Source organism: Chaetodon auriga, chromosome 6 (assembly GCF_051107435.1).
Source record: "Chaetodon auriga isolate fChaAug3 chromosome 6, fChaAug3.hap1, whole genome shotgun sequence".
In the NCBI taxonomy this organism is placed as follows: domain Eukaryota; kingdom Metazoa; phylum Chordata; class Actinopteri; order Chaetodontiformes; family Chaetodontidae; genus Chaetodon; species Chaetodon auriga.
In genome coordinates, this window is record NC_135079.1 from 17,395,498 (window position 1) to 17,411,931 (window position 16,434).

Sequence of the window (16,434 nt, forward strand, 5' to 3'; positions counted from 1 at the left end):
CAGTGAAATTGTCATTTGTAGCAGTAATTGACACTAATAAAATGATTTTTTCCTTCTTTCCCCTTGGATCGTGCTAATCAAAATGTGAAGTATTAAAGAAGACACTAACAGCGTGATAAGCAGCTAATGAAACAGGGGAGGCAAGTGGGACAGTAATAGACATACTCCTGCTAATAAGTTCCTGTTCATTAGAGCATTCAAGCTGTACCCTCCTCCTGTCTCGTCTGTTCCTTCTGACTGACAGCTTTGACAGCCTTTCCTGTCAAAGGGAAACTTTTGACCGCATCCTCAAATAAAGCATTAATATTTCACAGTACCACTAAGCAAGCTATAAGCCTCTTTATAGATGGATCAGTAGTGTGCTATTATTGGAGGGTGACATAAGCCTCTACTTGACTCTCTATTTAAAAATAGATGACACTGTCTATAATGCCAGCATTTTGATGACATTTTCTTGTGTCTGGGAGGATGTCTTCACTGCCTCTCATGATGTTGGTAGGCTGACTCACAGAGTGGAGTTGATATGACAGACTTTGATCTCTCCCACTCTGTCTCTCCCTTTTGCTATTCCCCCCAGTGGACTTCTGCATATGTCGACCCACATCCACCCTGAAAAAGCAGAACGAAGATCCATGAAATGAGATGCCAAATACTGCTCTCCTTGTGACACGGCGGGGGGGAAAAAAGTGTGACAGAGAAAGAACAAAAAAAAAAAGAAAAAGAAGAAGTTGAAACAGGCCAAACCACTGGCCATAATGAGAAGTGTGTGACTTCAGTTCACCACTGATGGGCATATTAATCTTAGTGCAATAAAATCTGGTCAGGCATTCACAGTGGGACGGCACCAAATGCAGCTTAGGTCCCAAATTACACCCTGGAGGCACTTTACCCTTTAAAAAGCGGATGGGAAACTGTTGCAAAAAAATCAGAAAATAGCACCTGTGTTACAAATAGGCAGCAGACGGGCTGCAGGGAGGGCTAGAGGCGACTTAGCCATAAGTGGTGCGGATATGACGGTGTCAGAGAGCTGAGATCAGGTGCGCAGTGAGATCAGGAGTCGTCGGGTTTACCATTAGAACAGTAGTGATCTGGCCTGCATGGGGAGATGAGGGGAACTCTCAGAGATAATCATGCTAACACTGAACTCCCTCATTACCTCTGAGCCTGAGCTGTGGGCAGGAGTCCAAGTCTCGCTTTCTGTCTCTCTCTTGCTCTCTCTCTCGCTCTCTCTCACACACACACACACACACACACACAGATGCTCAAAGTGAGAGTGAGAGTGAACAAAGACAGTATATAGACAGATAACTAGGATCTATAGAAAGAGGAAAGGCCATTAATGTCAACCTCTTGAGATGATGTATGTGTGTATACATATATATATATATATATATATGCACACACACACACACATACATATAAGAACAATTTAATTAGTTTATTTGTTCAGCAACACCTCCACATGACTCTGCTGAAGACGCTCGGAGAGAAACCTGACATACTTTCAGAGAGACTTCTCCCAGCTTCAGCCTGTTATACAGTTCAACCCTGCTCAAAGTCACTTCAATTATCAACATGATACTGTTAGTGCCTCTGGTCCCAAGAGGTATTGTAATGGTACAAGGCTACAGATCAGATTTAGATCTCAGATCAAAGATGTTACATTTTGCCCAAACCCTAATTGGCGTCAAGCAAAAATAGAATGTTTGAACTCCCTCTGATTGTTTTCAGCATAGGGCAACAGCGGATATAAAGGGTGACTAAGTTCAATAAAAATGCTTTTTTGACACATTTACTTCTGCATGGGTGCTGTTTTATTTAATCTATCCGGTTTTGATTTGGAGCGACATGCTCTGCATTTCGCTGATGCGAACCAGAAAAGAACAACAAAACAGGACAAACATGTTTTGAGGAATTTGAAAACGAAAAAAAATCCTCACCTTCACACTTCCTTTATTGCTACGGGCTTGCAGTGCACAATGGCTGATCCAAACGGAAATATGATTTTATCTTTTGGATAACAGCACTGGCGTTGACTTAGCTCAGTGTAACACTGCAGTGTAATTTGGTGTCCTCCTCAAAGACAGCACATCTTGTGAATATCACAGAGGGAAATACATGATACTTGACAGGAAAACAGTTAAACATCTATGGATGCCAGCAAAAGTTCACACATAATGGAGCCTCTTTTGATTCTTCACTGCTGTCATTGTTGTGTGACACTCACTGGGATTTGTGGGACGGATACCTAAGCTAATTGTCATCTGTCATTCCCTACTTAGGCACCTGTAGATCACTGCATGCCAGCCGGTGAAAGCTATTTTAAGAGCGGATCAAAGTTTGATATGCTTGTGATGAGGTGAGGTCATCCATAGTTGTAGGTGAGGCTAAAATAAGCTGGCCCTAAATAGTGATCTTCCCTCAAACAGATGCAAAGTGTGGATTTTGTTTGCAAATTCCATGCTGAAAGAGGCCACTGTGCTGGAAAAAATTGAGACATTTGTAAATGTGTAACCCCAGTGATGGCTTTTACTTACAGTCTTTTCAGGCACACAGTCACTAATGTTTTTCTTCCACAGGATTCCAGCGACTTTCAAAAAGGCAAAAGCAACAAATCCTCTCAGGGCTTCTTACCTAAACTGTCAGCACCTCGTTTATCATGATGAAATAAGGAAAACAAATGTTGTGCAACATTAGAACACAGGGGAAATTTTCTCTGAAGGTTAAACACTATTTTAAGCAGCTATATGATCAACGGCTTTAAGCAATTTCACATTCCCTCCATGGGCTTGTCAGTGTTTGAATCCATGCCCGTGTGTGTCTCGTCACAAGTGTGTGCTTTTCTGCTTGAGTGAGCGTGTGTTTTGTGTGTTTGAGCGAGAAAGCGAGAGGGAACGGTGCCAATGGGGAATATAAAAGTTATGTTAGGTGTTGTTAGTGTGTGGGTGTGCATTATGCAAATGCTTACCTGGTATGAGCCTGGATAGGTAGCCAATTGGAGCAGGATAAGGAAGTTAGGAGGATAAAACAGCCATTGTGGTGGGGCAACACCTAGCGTGTCTGCATGCTTTCTTCTGTTAATCCAGAGATCTGGAGAGCAAAGAGACTGACCTGCTCTCACTGTAAACACCGGTGCTCTTGAGTATTGGAAAATCCAGAAACCTGTATTGATTCCTTTCAAGCCTTGTTTTGAGTGGATCTACGTGAGACGTCTATCAGGCCAGGTCAGACCCCATTCTACTGCTCTGGTAGGCTGTCACACTGGTGCTGGGCAACCAGCAGTGCTTTTCAAGATGACTGAATGCTGTGTGATTGAGCTGAAGGCTGGTGTAATAGGCTCAGTGTGTTTTAAAGTTTTTTTCATTCTAAAACACTGCTTTTTTAACATGTTTTTATTGGCCTCTTAATGTGTTCTGTTCATGGTGCCTGTGCAGGTGTGGAAGTTCAGGTGAAAAAAAAAAATGCCTATAATGTGTTTATTTTAAAAAACCTTTAAATTTTTCATCTGGATTTTTTTCAGTGGCTTTAGATGTCCAGCTATCCCATATGGATCTCGTCGTGCTGCAACAGTCTTCAGCTATAGAGTGATGCCACAGCCAAGATAGTAGCAGTATGAATATCTGTACAGTCACACTTAACAGCATTTGAGATTGTCGAGAAAATTAGAGGCAGTGAGAAAATGTAGAATTTTGAAAATGTATCCTTGAATAGCGCAAATTGACCCATTTATCCTCAATTGAATTTTTTCTTTGTCACATTTAAAGAGTGAATATCAGATTGCCAGAAACATTTTACATCATGCTATGCCCAATAATGAATCTACTTTAATATCTTCCCCTGCCCTCGCAACTTTTCAGCACACTTTCACACTGTCAACACTGCACCTCCTCACTGTTTGAGCTGTTTGGAAACTGTGGAATCAGCCCTAGTTTCCATTGTAGGTTAGTCTCAAAAACAATATGTACAGTAGATGGGTAAATAAGAAAAGAAAGCAAAAAATGGACAGGATTAAAACAGAAAAACTGCCTACCCAGTTAAGTTCAGCGCTGAGGCCACTATGACTGAAAACAAACCTGAAGACAGTTGACACACTACTCCTGTGAACTCCTTCAGATAAGCCTCACTTATCTCAGGGTAAGAAGTGGAGAGATTTTTTTCCTATGACCCAGCTAACGGGATATTGATCCATTGACACTGTAATTATATTGTTGCCTGGTTTCTATAGCTACATGTTTTTTTGCATTGACATAATGTACTTTATGCCTTGTTCATAAGGCACCTGCCTGGCAGGGGTAGAGGGGGGTGAGGGGTGACACACAGCATGGCAGATCGTCAACTAAGCAGCTAACCTACCTTTGCGTGAAGGCATGTGTCACCTGCTGTATCTGTCAGGGAAATCTCATTCAGGACGTTGACTTTTGGTTGTTATGAAGTGATTTGCCAGATCTTTGAGGAGATTCAGTGGCTTGTCTGTGTGCCACAGATGTGTTTGGCTGGCAACACGGCATTTACTGTTGAAAAGTGTAAAAGGGCTTGCCGCAAATGTGTTTATAACCTATGATAAAGGTGTGACCAAACTTTTCCAGGCAACAGGTGAAGCATGGGTCACTGAGTCAAGAATTAGATTCATTGTGTGTTAATCACTCACTATGTTGACCTTTGACATGTTGATTATGATATATAACTCAATACAATTTAAAAAAAAACAGTATTAAGTGTCACAAACACATTTTTTTTCCACATTTCTTATCTGAAACAGAGAGTTAATGTCCAGTTTAAAGCTTGTTTAAAAGAAATGAAGTTCACTTCCCAAAGCCATGAAGCTTTGTTAAAATGTTGGAAGATGTTACCAAATGGTAATCATGTAATAATAGAACATTAACTAAACTAATAAGTAACACTTTGGCATTTTATATCTCATTCAGAATCAATTTCCATGTAACTCTCATACGGCAACATAAAACCGGATATTGGCAGTGAACAGTGTCAGTGATGACTCAGCTATTGTGCATGTGCAACACTTTTCCACCTCTAGCCTGGCAAAACATTGGAGCTGCTGAAATTCTGACAAGCTCTATTTACATGGGATGCAAATATACTTGTGGTCAAGTCTGAAACATGCCTTTATTTACCTCTATATGTATATATAGCACTGAAAACTCTTAAACACTAACTGAAAATGTGAAGCATGACAAGAAGTGCACTCTATAATAACCACCAAATCAGCTCATAATGAAAGCAGCAGTTGTAATGATGAAAAAGCAGCGTAGAAAATACAATCAAACAGCAGCAGATTCTCTTACTTAAGGCACTTTGAGCATTTGCTGAACCAAAGACACTACAAGCAATCCAAAACAAATATGATTACTGAGCTGACAAACAAATGTAAATGTAAGTTAAACACTGTGTAACATGCAAATAAGCCTCCATTAAAGTACAAAATCCAACTGACCCAAGTCAGTGGACAGCTTGCACAACCCATAACCTCAGCTGGCACAGAATCCCTAAATCTATTCATTTAAGCAGTTTAAACTCACCGTATGTAATTCATTATGTAATTCCTGCAGCTAGGGGTCTCTCAAACAAAACAACAACAAAAGCTGGAGTGTAGTGACATTGTGAAGTAGCAAGGGATCATGGGAGCTGTTGTCGTCGTTGTTGAACAATCACCATCGCCGGTGAAAATGACTCGTGCTCCATCAGGAGTGAGCCATGCAATAACAGTAAACAGTATATTGAGAGTGGCTAGCTGGCTGGTTCACTGACATCCTTCCTCATTCTCTAACATATCATCCGGTGTTTCGCGTGTTTCCGTGGAAGTTACAGCAATTAGAGGGGCTAACAGCGAGAAAGGTGTAATAAAACAGAAAACATGGGTTAAAAAGCTACTTAACAGACCACAGTTGTTGCTTATTTCAGTGACAATGGCAATGCATTTCCTGTGGCTGCTCCCCCCATTTTGTCTCTTTAATATGAAGCAGCGGTGGTAGGATTTTCAGCATTTGCATAACAGAAACTCAATACAGCTTGGTGTAAACACAGCGAACAGCGAACAGTGAGGCTATCAGATAAAATTGCGCTTGATTGCATGCATGCACCATTCTCCTGCGAATCCCTCATTCTGAATCTAAACTGTTACATAAAGAGCTAATTCCTGAATGTAAATACATTGAATGGCTATTGTAAAAGACAAACATACCAACCATAAACAGCATCAAAGATGGAGTTTGATTCTATGAAAACTCATTAAAAAAAATTTACTTTAATATCCCAAAACAAACAACACATCACTATATTTTCTGTAATATCAGTATTATACAATTTTTGAATATGTTTGAACTAAAATCACAATGTGTCCATTAAACTATTTGAAGTATAGTTGTTTTGTGTGTTGTTGGATGCCCTAAAGTAGTAACGATCATTGTTTCCTTTTTCAATCTAATCCATACAGTAGATCAGCCCCCTCCTGCCTCAGCCCCTGGGCCATGGTACATCAGAGTGCAGCAGCTACAGTATGAGTGTAACTCCATCCACCACCCTGGACAGCCAGCTGACCACTACCTGGGGGTCTTCTAACTCCTACCCTGATGGTGAGGTTCATAACTCCACTAACACACTCTTAATGAGCCCTGCTGTATACCTTCCTGGCATTATTTTTGCACTCTTCACTGACGTAATTCTGTTAATTAAATTGTCTGAAAATGCTTCAGGACAATATGCCATTTTTTTTCTGCTGAAGGACTCTGATTGCTCTATATTCAACAATCCAGTTCTCTCACTGGTTATGAAACTGCAGTGCAAAATGAAAATAATTCAACAATTATATACTGATGCATCGCTCACCTGGTGAGCCCACAGCTCTGTAACACAAAGCATAAATTAGGGATTCCCGACTGAGAAGTAGCTCAGCAGCTCTTTCAGCAAACGGCTCGGCAGATTAATTATTGACAAATACCTCCAGTGAAGGAATTCATGTTTCCCTCATCAGATGCATATTCATCCACCGACAAAATGAATTCACTTATGTAGATAAATGCAGTTTTTACGGTATTTTCACACGCAACCACTGATGTTTATCCACAGTTCCGATTGTGATGCCTGGTTATACAAATCGCATGTGGCCTCGTGACTCCCAGCCTCAGTTCTGGACTAAGTACCAGGTGTGGGAGTGGCTGCAACAGGTCATGGACATGCACCAGATTGATGCCTCCAGCTTTCCCTTCCAAAACTTTGATATGGACGGCCATCAGCTCTGCAGCCTGAGCTACCAGGACTTCATCCGTGCTGCTGGCAGCGTGGGACCCATTCTCTTCCACAACATCACAGAGCTCAAGTGGGGCGGTGCGTCTGAAAGTCTGTGAGGGGGGCTGATGGGGGGAAAAAGGAGGACGATTAGTCCCAACAAGAAAGAAGCTGGGTGATTTTAGTTGGGTCTGGTACAGAGCGGTGCTGAAGCGCTGCTGATGAGGGATCACAGCGCTGGTCGGGGGTCACACTGCATGGTGCTGTGGAGGGGCAAAGTACTGCTTAAAGCGAGGGATGTGATGGATATGATGGATTTGCTGTTTGTTCTTGCTAGAGTGGGTCTCTTAACAAAGCACAGAGGGGATGAGAAGCTGATAAACAAGCTCAAACACTATTTCTGAATAGGAGTTTGAGGATTGTTGTGAAGACACTGGAGTTCATAGACTTTAGGTTTCACATTTGTGCTTTTGGCAGTGACTCTTACATGAAGAACGTGACTTGCAGGAAATTACAGTAATAACATGACGTTCGTGCCTGCCATTATGTGGTTAACGGCTTTTTAAAACAACAGTTATGACAGGAGACCAGGCCAAACGAGTTTACCCTCCATTCATTCCAACACTCCACCGACGCTAAACTATAGCCCGATGCTGTGCCTGCTGCCCATAAGACAAGACACCAGCTCAGTTTATCAGGATAAGGTGTTAGACTTTCATGCATTAAATGTTATTGTCAAACTGACTGTGATATAATTACCACAAACAACCTGAGTTGATGGGGGGAAGATGGGGCAGAAGTTGTTACTGGTTGTCCTAATTTTGATTCGATTTCCCAAGCTGTTGTTTTTCAACCAATATTTCACTTCTTTTAGTGTCTGCTATTATGAAAATAGGAAATGTTTTAGGTCTGTGTTGAAAACCATCCTGTTTTAGGGGGACTGTAAAACAGTATCTGCATATGCCATAAAACAATGCAAGACGGTGTCCTACTAAATCTGAAGCCTCACCGTGTAACATGCAATATAGGGCCCTAAAGAGGCTTTCAGGACTCAAAGCAAGGATTTAGTTCATAGCTGTCTGATGTCTCACAATTACTGTCAAGGTGAATCTTTGAACATGACACAATGCTGACAAATTGAATTCTCAGATTTGTGCTAAGAATTCACTTCCTTCTTCCTTCTCATCCCTGAACAGGACAGTACCATGTGGAAATAGGGCCGCTGGACCTCAAACCAGAATGTAAGTCAGAAAAGAAAGAAAAACAATGTTGCCACAGATTGCCCACTTGCCCACAGTTGTTCAGATAAATCAGGTTAATCATTACGTCCTGATAAAGTCTGCCTCTGTTTTCCTTTTTTGTCCCTTTACAGTAGACTTCTCCTGTCCATTTTCAGACATCAGCTATCCACCTGGAGGTACTGTGAATATGTCTGCCTGCTGCATTAGTTCTACTAATGGCTCATTTCAACTGAATCATGTTAAAAAATCAAATGAAATGTTAACTTTGACTTTGTTGCCTCTCTTAACTTAGAAATCTACGATCCCTCGATTCACCCCCTCGCACCTGTTGCCTCTCCATCCCCGTCTAGCCCTGGTGAGGAGTCCACAAAACGCACAACATAACCTGTTGACACTTTCTGCTTTAAAATGGGACCAGTAAATAAGTGCAAATGGATAAAAAGATTCAAGCATAATAATTTGATTTACGTCTCTCAGATATCAAAAGGTCATTCAGTCGTCCTCATCAGGTCAAAAAGCACAGTGAGTAATCAGCGCATCCTTATCTATTATTGGAACAGATGAGTCAGCTTGTGTTTATTCCTACCACTGAACCTACTGCCTTTCCCCTCAGACCCAAGGGGGACCCACTTGTGGGAGTTCATCAGGGACATTCTGCTGAACCCAGAGCGAAACCCAGGGCTGATCAAGTGGGAGGATCGAACAGAAGGGGTTTTCCGCTTCCTCAAGTCAGAGGCAGTGGCGCAGCTATGGGGCAAGAAGAAGAATAACAGCAGCATGACCTACGAGAAACTAAGCCGGGCAATGAGGTACGCCTGAGCGGCTGTCACACAGGTGGTGACTGACTGCAAGTTATCAGTTACTGGAAACAAAACATGCTGCAGATACCGAATTTGAGATCTGATGGCTAAGACAGGCCTGACGTTTCCCTGCTCACTGATTTTCGTTGAATGTGATGTTATCATGTAGGTTGTTTCTTAGCTTTTTCTTCAGGTGACTTTCCCCTCAGAAGGAGTGAAACTTGTCTGCAGAAATAAGATTCCTGCACGTTCAATCCGGTCAACATCCCACATGAACACAGGGGTGTTCTTTATGCATTAGCTTGTAAAATCTGTGATGAGGAAGAAATTTCACAGCGCTTTGTTCCTAATCCAATTTACTTAAGCATCTCATAATGCTCCTGCTACTGAGAAGAACATACTGTAATGACCACGAAATGCACTTTGGAACAACTTCAGACGCTTAGAGGTGACATCATTAAGATTTACGCATCTAAAACCAGTGAACTCAAGCCTTTAAGACACATATTTACCATTTCCTATCGCTGATTCTCCCGAATGCACTCATTCTTTGAACGGCTACACGTTTTCACTTTTCTCCCAAATGAACTGAAATGGCCTTCTCCACAGAAAATCTTCCTGGCTCCTGCAATAGTCACAGCTTTACATTCAAATGAGCTAATCTAATGAGCTTAATTTCATTGTAGTGCAAACCACTGGGAACTACAAAATGTGCCTGCAGGTATTGTCACTGTGACTGCAAAGCCGATTTTCTTTTTACTGTGGCGCAGCAGAGGAATTTGCAGCTTGATGGCATCACCAAACATATTGATACTCTGTGTTAGGAATAAAAAGAGCAAAGGCGACGTCCAATCTAACTTAACATTTCCTTGCATTTGAACTCATGTGATTGGACTGAGAGGACATTTTCAACATATTTGGAAGAAAAAAGAGATGAGAAACTGAGGCAGCTTGTAACTCTGCAGACTGAGCTATCTGCCATCCAACTGATGGAGACATTGACAGAAAAAAGGAGTAATAATAGCTCCACTGTCATACTTTCATTATGTGTGAGGGTGGAGTTACGTGATAAAAGCATTATATAACAGTCATGATCCAATATGCTTAAGATGATATGATAACAAGTTCATTTGGATCACACAAATTGTGTATGTTATAGTGGTGGAACATAAAAATTATTTTACAGGATGACAATCAGATGAGAGATGATAAGGCTGCCAAAACTCCATATTTTTGCTATTGTTAATAAATCCTATAGAAAAGACAGAAACCAGTGAAGTGTGAGCCTTTTGCAAACATTACTCAAACCAGAGGAGATTGTGCATTTGTTTTAGGATTGTTTTAAGCTGTGGATTCGGCCTGTTAATAGTTAATAGATAAGTTATGACACCCGTGCTTTGTATGGCCGATCCACTCAAAATAAACTAGTGTCCACGTTGGTTGGATACACAGACAGGACTTGTTAGTAGGATGGATTCACCAGGTTTATCCTCAAATGATTGAATGTGCAGGTCCACGAATCAGAATCAGATACAGAATTGGCTTCACTGGCCAAGTATGTGTACTCATACAAGGAGTTTGACTCTGGTTTAAGACACAAAATGAATCAGACGATATCACAAAGCTTTAGAGTGTGTTGTATTTTATATATATTTGTGATTTCAAACAGGTTTTAGAGTAAAGCAGTAAAGTCATTCTGAACTGAATTCACCAGTGGGCTCGTGTGTCCTCTGTTCCAGATATTACTACAAAAGAGAAATCCTAGAGCGAGTAGACGGACGCAGACTCGTTTACAAGTTTGGAAGGAACGCACGAGGATGGAGGGAGTCCGAGAAGTGACGGTTTCACTAATTTATGTTTTCTTTGATGTTGTATGCAAATGTGAAGTTTCACTGTGCTTTCCACTGACTGTTTTTGATAAAGATTTGTTTGAACTGTTTACACATTGTTGATAATTGTACGTTCGCCTCATTGTGTGTTTTCCCTTTAAATTCCTCCCTTTGTTGTGACACTGCACTGAGATTTCTTTACTGTGCCTTATTAAAAACGTGCCTATTATGCCAGCGTGAGAGCAGTCAAACCCGTGTTTACATGAGAACCCACTGCAGATAAGAATATCAAACATAACCAGCGAACATAAAACATGGTGAATCCCGTTGTTCTATTTTTTCAAACGCTTTTCTGCGAGTCCCAAAGGAGCACATGTTGCAAGCATTCAAAACACACGTGGCAAACAGATATGCATGTATGTTGAGTGTTTTGACATTAATACTGTGAAGTGTCCTTTGGGAAGGATGCTTGATCACTGCATAGAAACTTCATGAGATACTAAAGAAGCACAGTGCAAAAACTCTCTGTATGTTTACTTTGCATTCACTGAGCTGTAAAGAAAGCGTGTAAATGTTGATGTTTGATGCAAATAAAGCTTGTCCTTGTTTTTATTTCATGAACACTGGTTTTCACAACTTCCTGTCCACAGTTTGAGCGTCATTGTGTCAGTGAAGAGGAGGACAGGCCCCGCGAGTTCGGTTATGAGACAAAGGATAATTATTCTGATCAATCACAGCAGCCAGCACTTTGAGTCTAATCCACCAACCAAACTGCAGCTCTTCTTGCCCACACTTAATCAATATCGTCTATCCGCAGACTTTGATCTGGAGTTGTAAGCCTTGTTCGCACTCAATCTGCCACAAGCTTGACTTCCAGATAGTGCAGGTCATTTCTGTTTTATCACCACGATGTGAAATGCCACACGGTTAAGTGCGAGGTGCGTGCCATAGCTGCCACGCTGGTTCCTGCAGGTAGCAGACGAATGACTCATCGGCCCAGATGGCCAATAAGATAAACGCAGTGTCAATAAAGGGCTCCTTTCTTCAGCCTGTGTCCACAAGCAAATCCCTGTCTAATCTTCACTCCAGTTTATCTGCCTTTTATAGCCCTCTTTTACATACAGTGGCATTGATTGACATCACATTCTGTTATTATCTTTCCCGACGGCTTCCAAAACTTGCCCACTTCACCGCTGCATCCCAATCAGTTTTGTCGCTCTGCACTCACACACATCGGTGTCACTCACTACAACCGCCGCTATACGAGCTGAAAGAAATGACATTATCAAGAGTAATGTCGAGAACAATCGTGTCCTATCAGATCTGATGGAATCTGTAAACAATTAGCAGAGCATTGCTTCCCAGCAGCAGGAAACAGCCATTGATTAGAGGAGTTTGCTGTGATTTGGTGATTGGATGAAGCAGATGATATAAGCAGTGACTGCTCCTGATTGATTGTGTTAATAGCTACTGATTGCAATATTGTTATATTACATTAGCAAAAGGGAACAATGTCATTCAAGCTGAAGTGCCATCATATTCCATTGTTTAGACTCTGTGATGTGACATTTTTCACATGCAGCAATCATACTTAGCTGTTTCTCGAGAGGAGCTCTTGTCATGAACCATATTGCGCACCTTAATTTTAAAATGGATACGAAATCAAACGCAGCTGTGATTAACACTGCACTCATTATAAGACACATGTGTTTTAAATCCTGAAATGATGACAGGAAGTAGGGTTTAATGGCTGTGAAGCGAAGTGGTGGAGGACGTAGTCAGATCCTTTACTCAAATAAAAATACTACTAAAATTAAAAGTACTACTCATTATTCGGTAAGATGTCCTCTGTTATTTTCATTATGAATTAATCTGCTGATTATTTTCTCCATTCATCAATTGATTGTTTGATTTGTAAAAATTCTACTATATATTCTACTATATGTAAAAATAGTGAAAAATGCTCACAATCACAACAGTCCAAACCTCAAAATCATGAAGTGAAGCTGGAACCATGAAATGTCTTAACATGAAAAATGACTAAAACTGTTATCAAATTAGTTTAATTTTATGTGAATTGACTAGTTAATTAATGGGCCAATCGTGTCAGCTATACTCCTATAGATTGTTGGGTAACATAACAAAACATCGTGTCTCGTAAAGTCTTCATATGTTTTGTGTGTAAAAATCTGAAGTTATAACGTAACCAGTAACTAAAGCTGTCAGATAAATGCAGTGGAGTAAAAAGTGTGATATTTTCCTCTGAGGTGTAGTGGAGTAGAAGTAGAAAGTAAAACGAAAATGTATAAGTACCTCAAATTTTTACTTAAGTAAATGTACTTTGTCACATCCCACATTACAAAGTTTAAGTGTTAAGCAGCCACAAACAAATGAGGCAAAGCATTGTGATTAGGATTTATGTATTATTTACCATTTACCTCAAATGCCTCATTGCATTCAATTACCATACCATTAAGACTTTATGGATCGCACATGGACATTAAAGCAGCACAATAGGATGAACTGGGAAATTTATAATAGTCCATCTTATCATTAGAGACAAAACATGTTAAATGTGGCCTCGCCTTTGCTTCTGAATAATGTGCAGTGAGCTGTGATACCGGGACGTGTTTGATGTGACTGAGTGGAGATAAGTGAACAGTTAGGCAAATCTAACCTCTGCAGCACAAAGAGACAGGAGCTTGATTTTCCTAACAGACCACCGGCCTGTGAATGCAAACTGAGGCTTTACATACCCTCAGTGTGTGAAGAGCCACTGACGGCCACTGACATCTGATTCAAATCAGATCCCACACACACACACACACACACACACACACACACACACACACACACACACACATACACACACAGTGCTATATGTGAGGGGTTCTGTGTGTGACTCACTGCGGCCTATCACTTCATCGGTTCTGAGAACCAACTGTAAGTGAGAGAAGATGCATTGTTCTCAGAAAATTTGGGAAAGCACCGTGAAACCAGCGTAACAAGTCTTTAGTTGTAGGGCGCTTGTGGCTGGCACTGATGGCATGAAGGCAAACATGCACCCAAACCGGTTGTAATAGATCTGGGAAGGAAGAAAAACACAAATGCTGTTGAGTAGAGCTATTTAATCCATGAGTCTCACTTAGGCAGTGAGTGTTTTTGTTGCACATCAGCTATTATGGTAAGGACGGTGCAGACGGCTGTCTAGGAAGATGTGTGTACAAGTGAATTGCGCTGTGTTACACGAGGCTGCACAGATGAAACAATGGCTGCCTTTGTTTGGGCAAAAACAATGTGCAATATCTGTCCACAAGTGCCTTTATCTCTTATTGTCAGAAAATAATTTTCAGATTTGAATGAGCCACGCAAGAGCTATTTTATTATTTAAAAAGGGAGTGCATTAATTCAATCAGATATATGCTGGAGGAAGAACAGGGAAGTGATGAAAGATAGCCTGAGCATGTCCATAAAGACAGGCAGCTGGGATTTTGTGTCTGTGTCCCGTGCCTGCTCAGTGGGGCTATTGTGTTCTCTCAGCAGATACACATCCTCAGCTTATCAGGCCCCCTTATCATTGTCTCTTCACACTCAAATGGACCTGTGAGGCACTCAGCCCAAACTGTGAGTTGGGCAGATTAGAGCAGCGTCACGAATGCAGATTCACTTTTTGGGGGTATTGCGTTGCAGTTCACTGCTCAGTTAGAAATAACATGCAAGTTTATGATCCTATGAGAGAAAAAGAAACATATGAGTGAAGGTGGAATTAGGAAAATGCACTGGTGATGAATGTGAGAGAGTTAAGAATCAAACAGCTCTTCCTGCGTTTACACAAAAACAGACCCTGAAGTCACGGCGCTCACATAAACAACTGACACTGAAGCGTGGTTTCCAGCCAGCTCTTTTCTGCATTTTTGATGAGACAAAAACATGAGGAAGTGTTGTGATGCAGAGATATCTGGTCATGCCAGCCTGTTGTGAGCCAGTTTCCTGCTCGGATTTTCAGACTTTCCATTAATCTTTGTTTCCCCGTGTACTTTTGACCAGTACCTCACTCAATAAATTCCTTGTTTTCATCAACCATCACAAAAAGCCCATAAACATGCATTATCATACACAGGATATAAATATGCATTCACATGGATACTTTCATTTCGTTAAATGTGACTTTTTTATACAAAGGTGAAGTTTAAAAACATGTGCTTCTGTTGTATGTGAAATAATTTCTGTGAAAAAAATATTCACTTTGAATTTAATGTAATGTAATTAAGTGAAATTCAAACTGAGAAACATCACATTTATCTACACTACAAAAGAGTGTCATATCATTAAGTCATATCACATAACAGTAATTTCACATCTTGACCTGAATCTTTTTCTTTCCTCCGCAAGTGAAAAGATAGCAAATTGCATTGTTTGTGAATTCTATGTCGGATTTGTTTCTTGTGTTTCCACGATGGTAGATTCAGATGGATTGGATATAAAGATAGAGTGCAACATTTACAAAACATAAATAATTTCTGCATTTTGCTGATGAAGATCTGCCTTCTTTCATTGTTCTTGAGCCACAACATAAACCCTCCCCCATCCGGACACAGTCACAGATTGGTTTTTCTTCTTCTTTTCTTTGTCTTTTTTTCCCCATCAAAGTGGAATTTCATATGGTTGTTCATGGAATCAACGCAAATTTGATTTAAGAAATTGAATTAGAGACAAGAAATGGGGGCTTGTGTTATTTCATTTTGTTTATATCTACTGATGGACTGGATTTTTTTTTTTTTTTTTTTTTAAAAAGAGTTTGCTCTGGAAAATCAACAGCAGGACGTCAGTGCCTATTATTTGGAAATATATAAAGGTGCATATTGAGATTATGGATTATATACATTCTAATTCAAGTTTTGTCCCCATCTACACTGGAATAATCAGGAGTCTAAGCAATCAAATCATATTACATTATGAAATAATAAAAATTGTTACTGGCATGGATATGGAAAATGAACACTAAACAAGTTCATTAACTGGTGAGAAATGGAGCTACAGCATTTTATGGTCGTTTTATTATGAATATTAGCCCTTTCATCCTCAAAGTATGTTCTGAAATTAATTTCAATTTTCAACACCAGTGGTTTGTACAGGAGTCTTTAACAATCTTCCCAGCAGGGGGCAGTGAACCACTGAGCACTGGAGAATTCGACCAGTCAACACAACAGAACAACAGTATGAGGCATCTCTAAGGACCCAAAAGACTTACTTCTTTATAGCCTGCTTGTTTAATACTAAATAAATCAACAATGTAACTTTTGCGCGAATGAAATAGGTCAC

At 40.5% G+C, this 16,434-nt stretch overlaps 1 protein-coding gene across 5 annotated transcripts; it reads left to right on the top strand.

The window, feature by feature from the left end:
- The first annotated feature begins 3,050 nt into the window (after positions 1-3,050).
- Positions 3,051-11,619, top strand: ehf (ets homologous factor). 5 transcript variants are annotated; one of them, XM_076733270.1, is made up of 9 exons: positions 3,051-3,248; positions 6,452-6,590; positions 7,084-7,341; positions 8,439-8,483; positions 8,615-8,659; positions 8,776-8,838; positions 8,961-9,005; positions 9,097-9,292; positions 11,023-11,619. In XM_076733270.1, the coding sequence occupies exons 2-9, from the start codon at positions 6,515-6,517 to the stop codon at positions 11,120-11,122; spliced, it is 828 nt and encodes a 275-aa protein (XP_076589385.1). In that variant the 5' UTR covers positions 3,051-3,248; positions 6,452-6,514; the 3' UTR covers positions 11,123-11,619. The 5 variants fall into 5 exon arrangements, with proteins under 5 accessions (XP_076589385.1, XP_076589388.1, XP_076589387.1 ...); XM_076733273.1 differs by having other exon boundaries at positions 6,455-6,590; XM_076733272.1 differs by having other exon boundaries at positions 3,051-3,224.
- Positions 11,620-16,434: the final 4,815 nt, after the last annotated feature.

What these genes read in the sequence shown, in the direction of transcription:
- ehf (XM_076733270.1), top strand. Translation starts at nt 6,515, where the DNA reads ATGAGTGTAACTCCATCCACCACCCTGGACAGCCAGCTGACCACTACC. An exon ending in CATCAGCTATCCACCTGGAG is followed by an intron (nt 8,660 to 8,775) that starts GTACTGTGAATA and finishes CTCTTAACTTAG; the next exon opens with AAATCTACGATCCCTCGATT. An exon ending in TCATCAGGTCAAAAAGCACA is followed by an intron (nt 9,006 to 9,096) that starts GTGAGTAATCAG and finishes CTTTCCCCTCAG; the next exon opens with ACCCAAGGGGGACCCACTTG.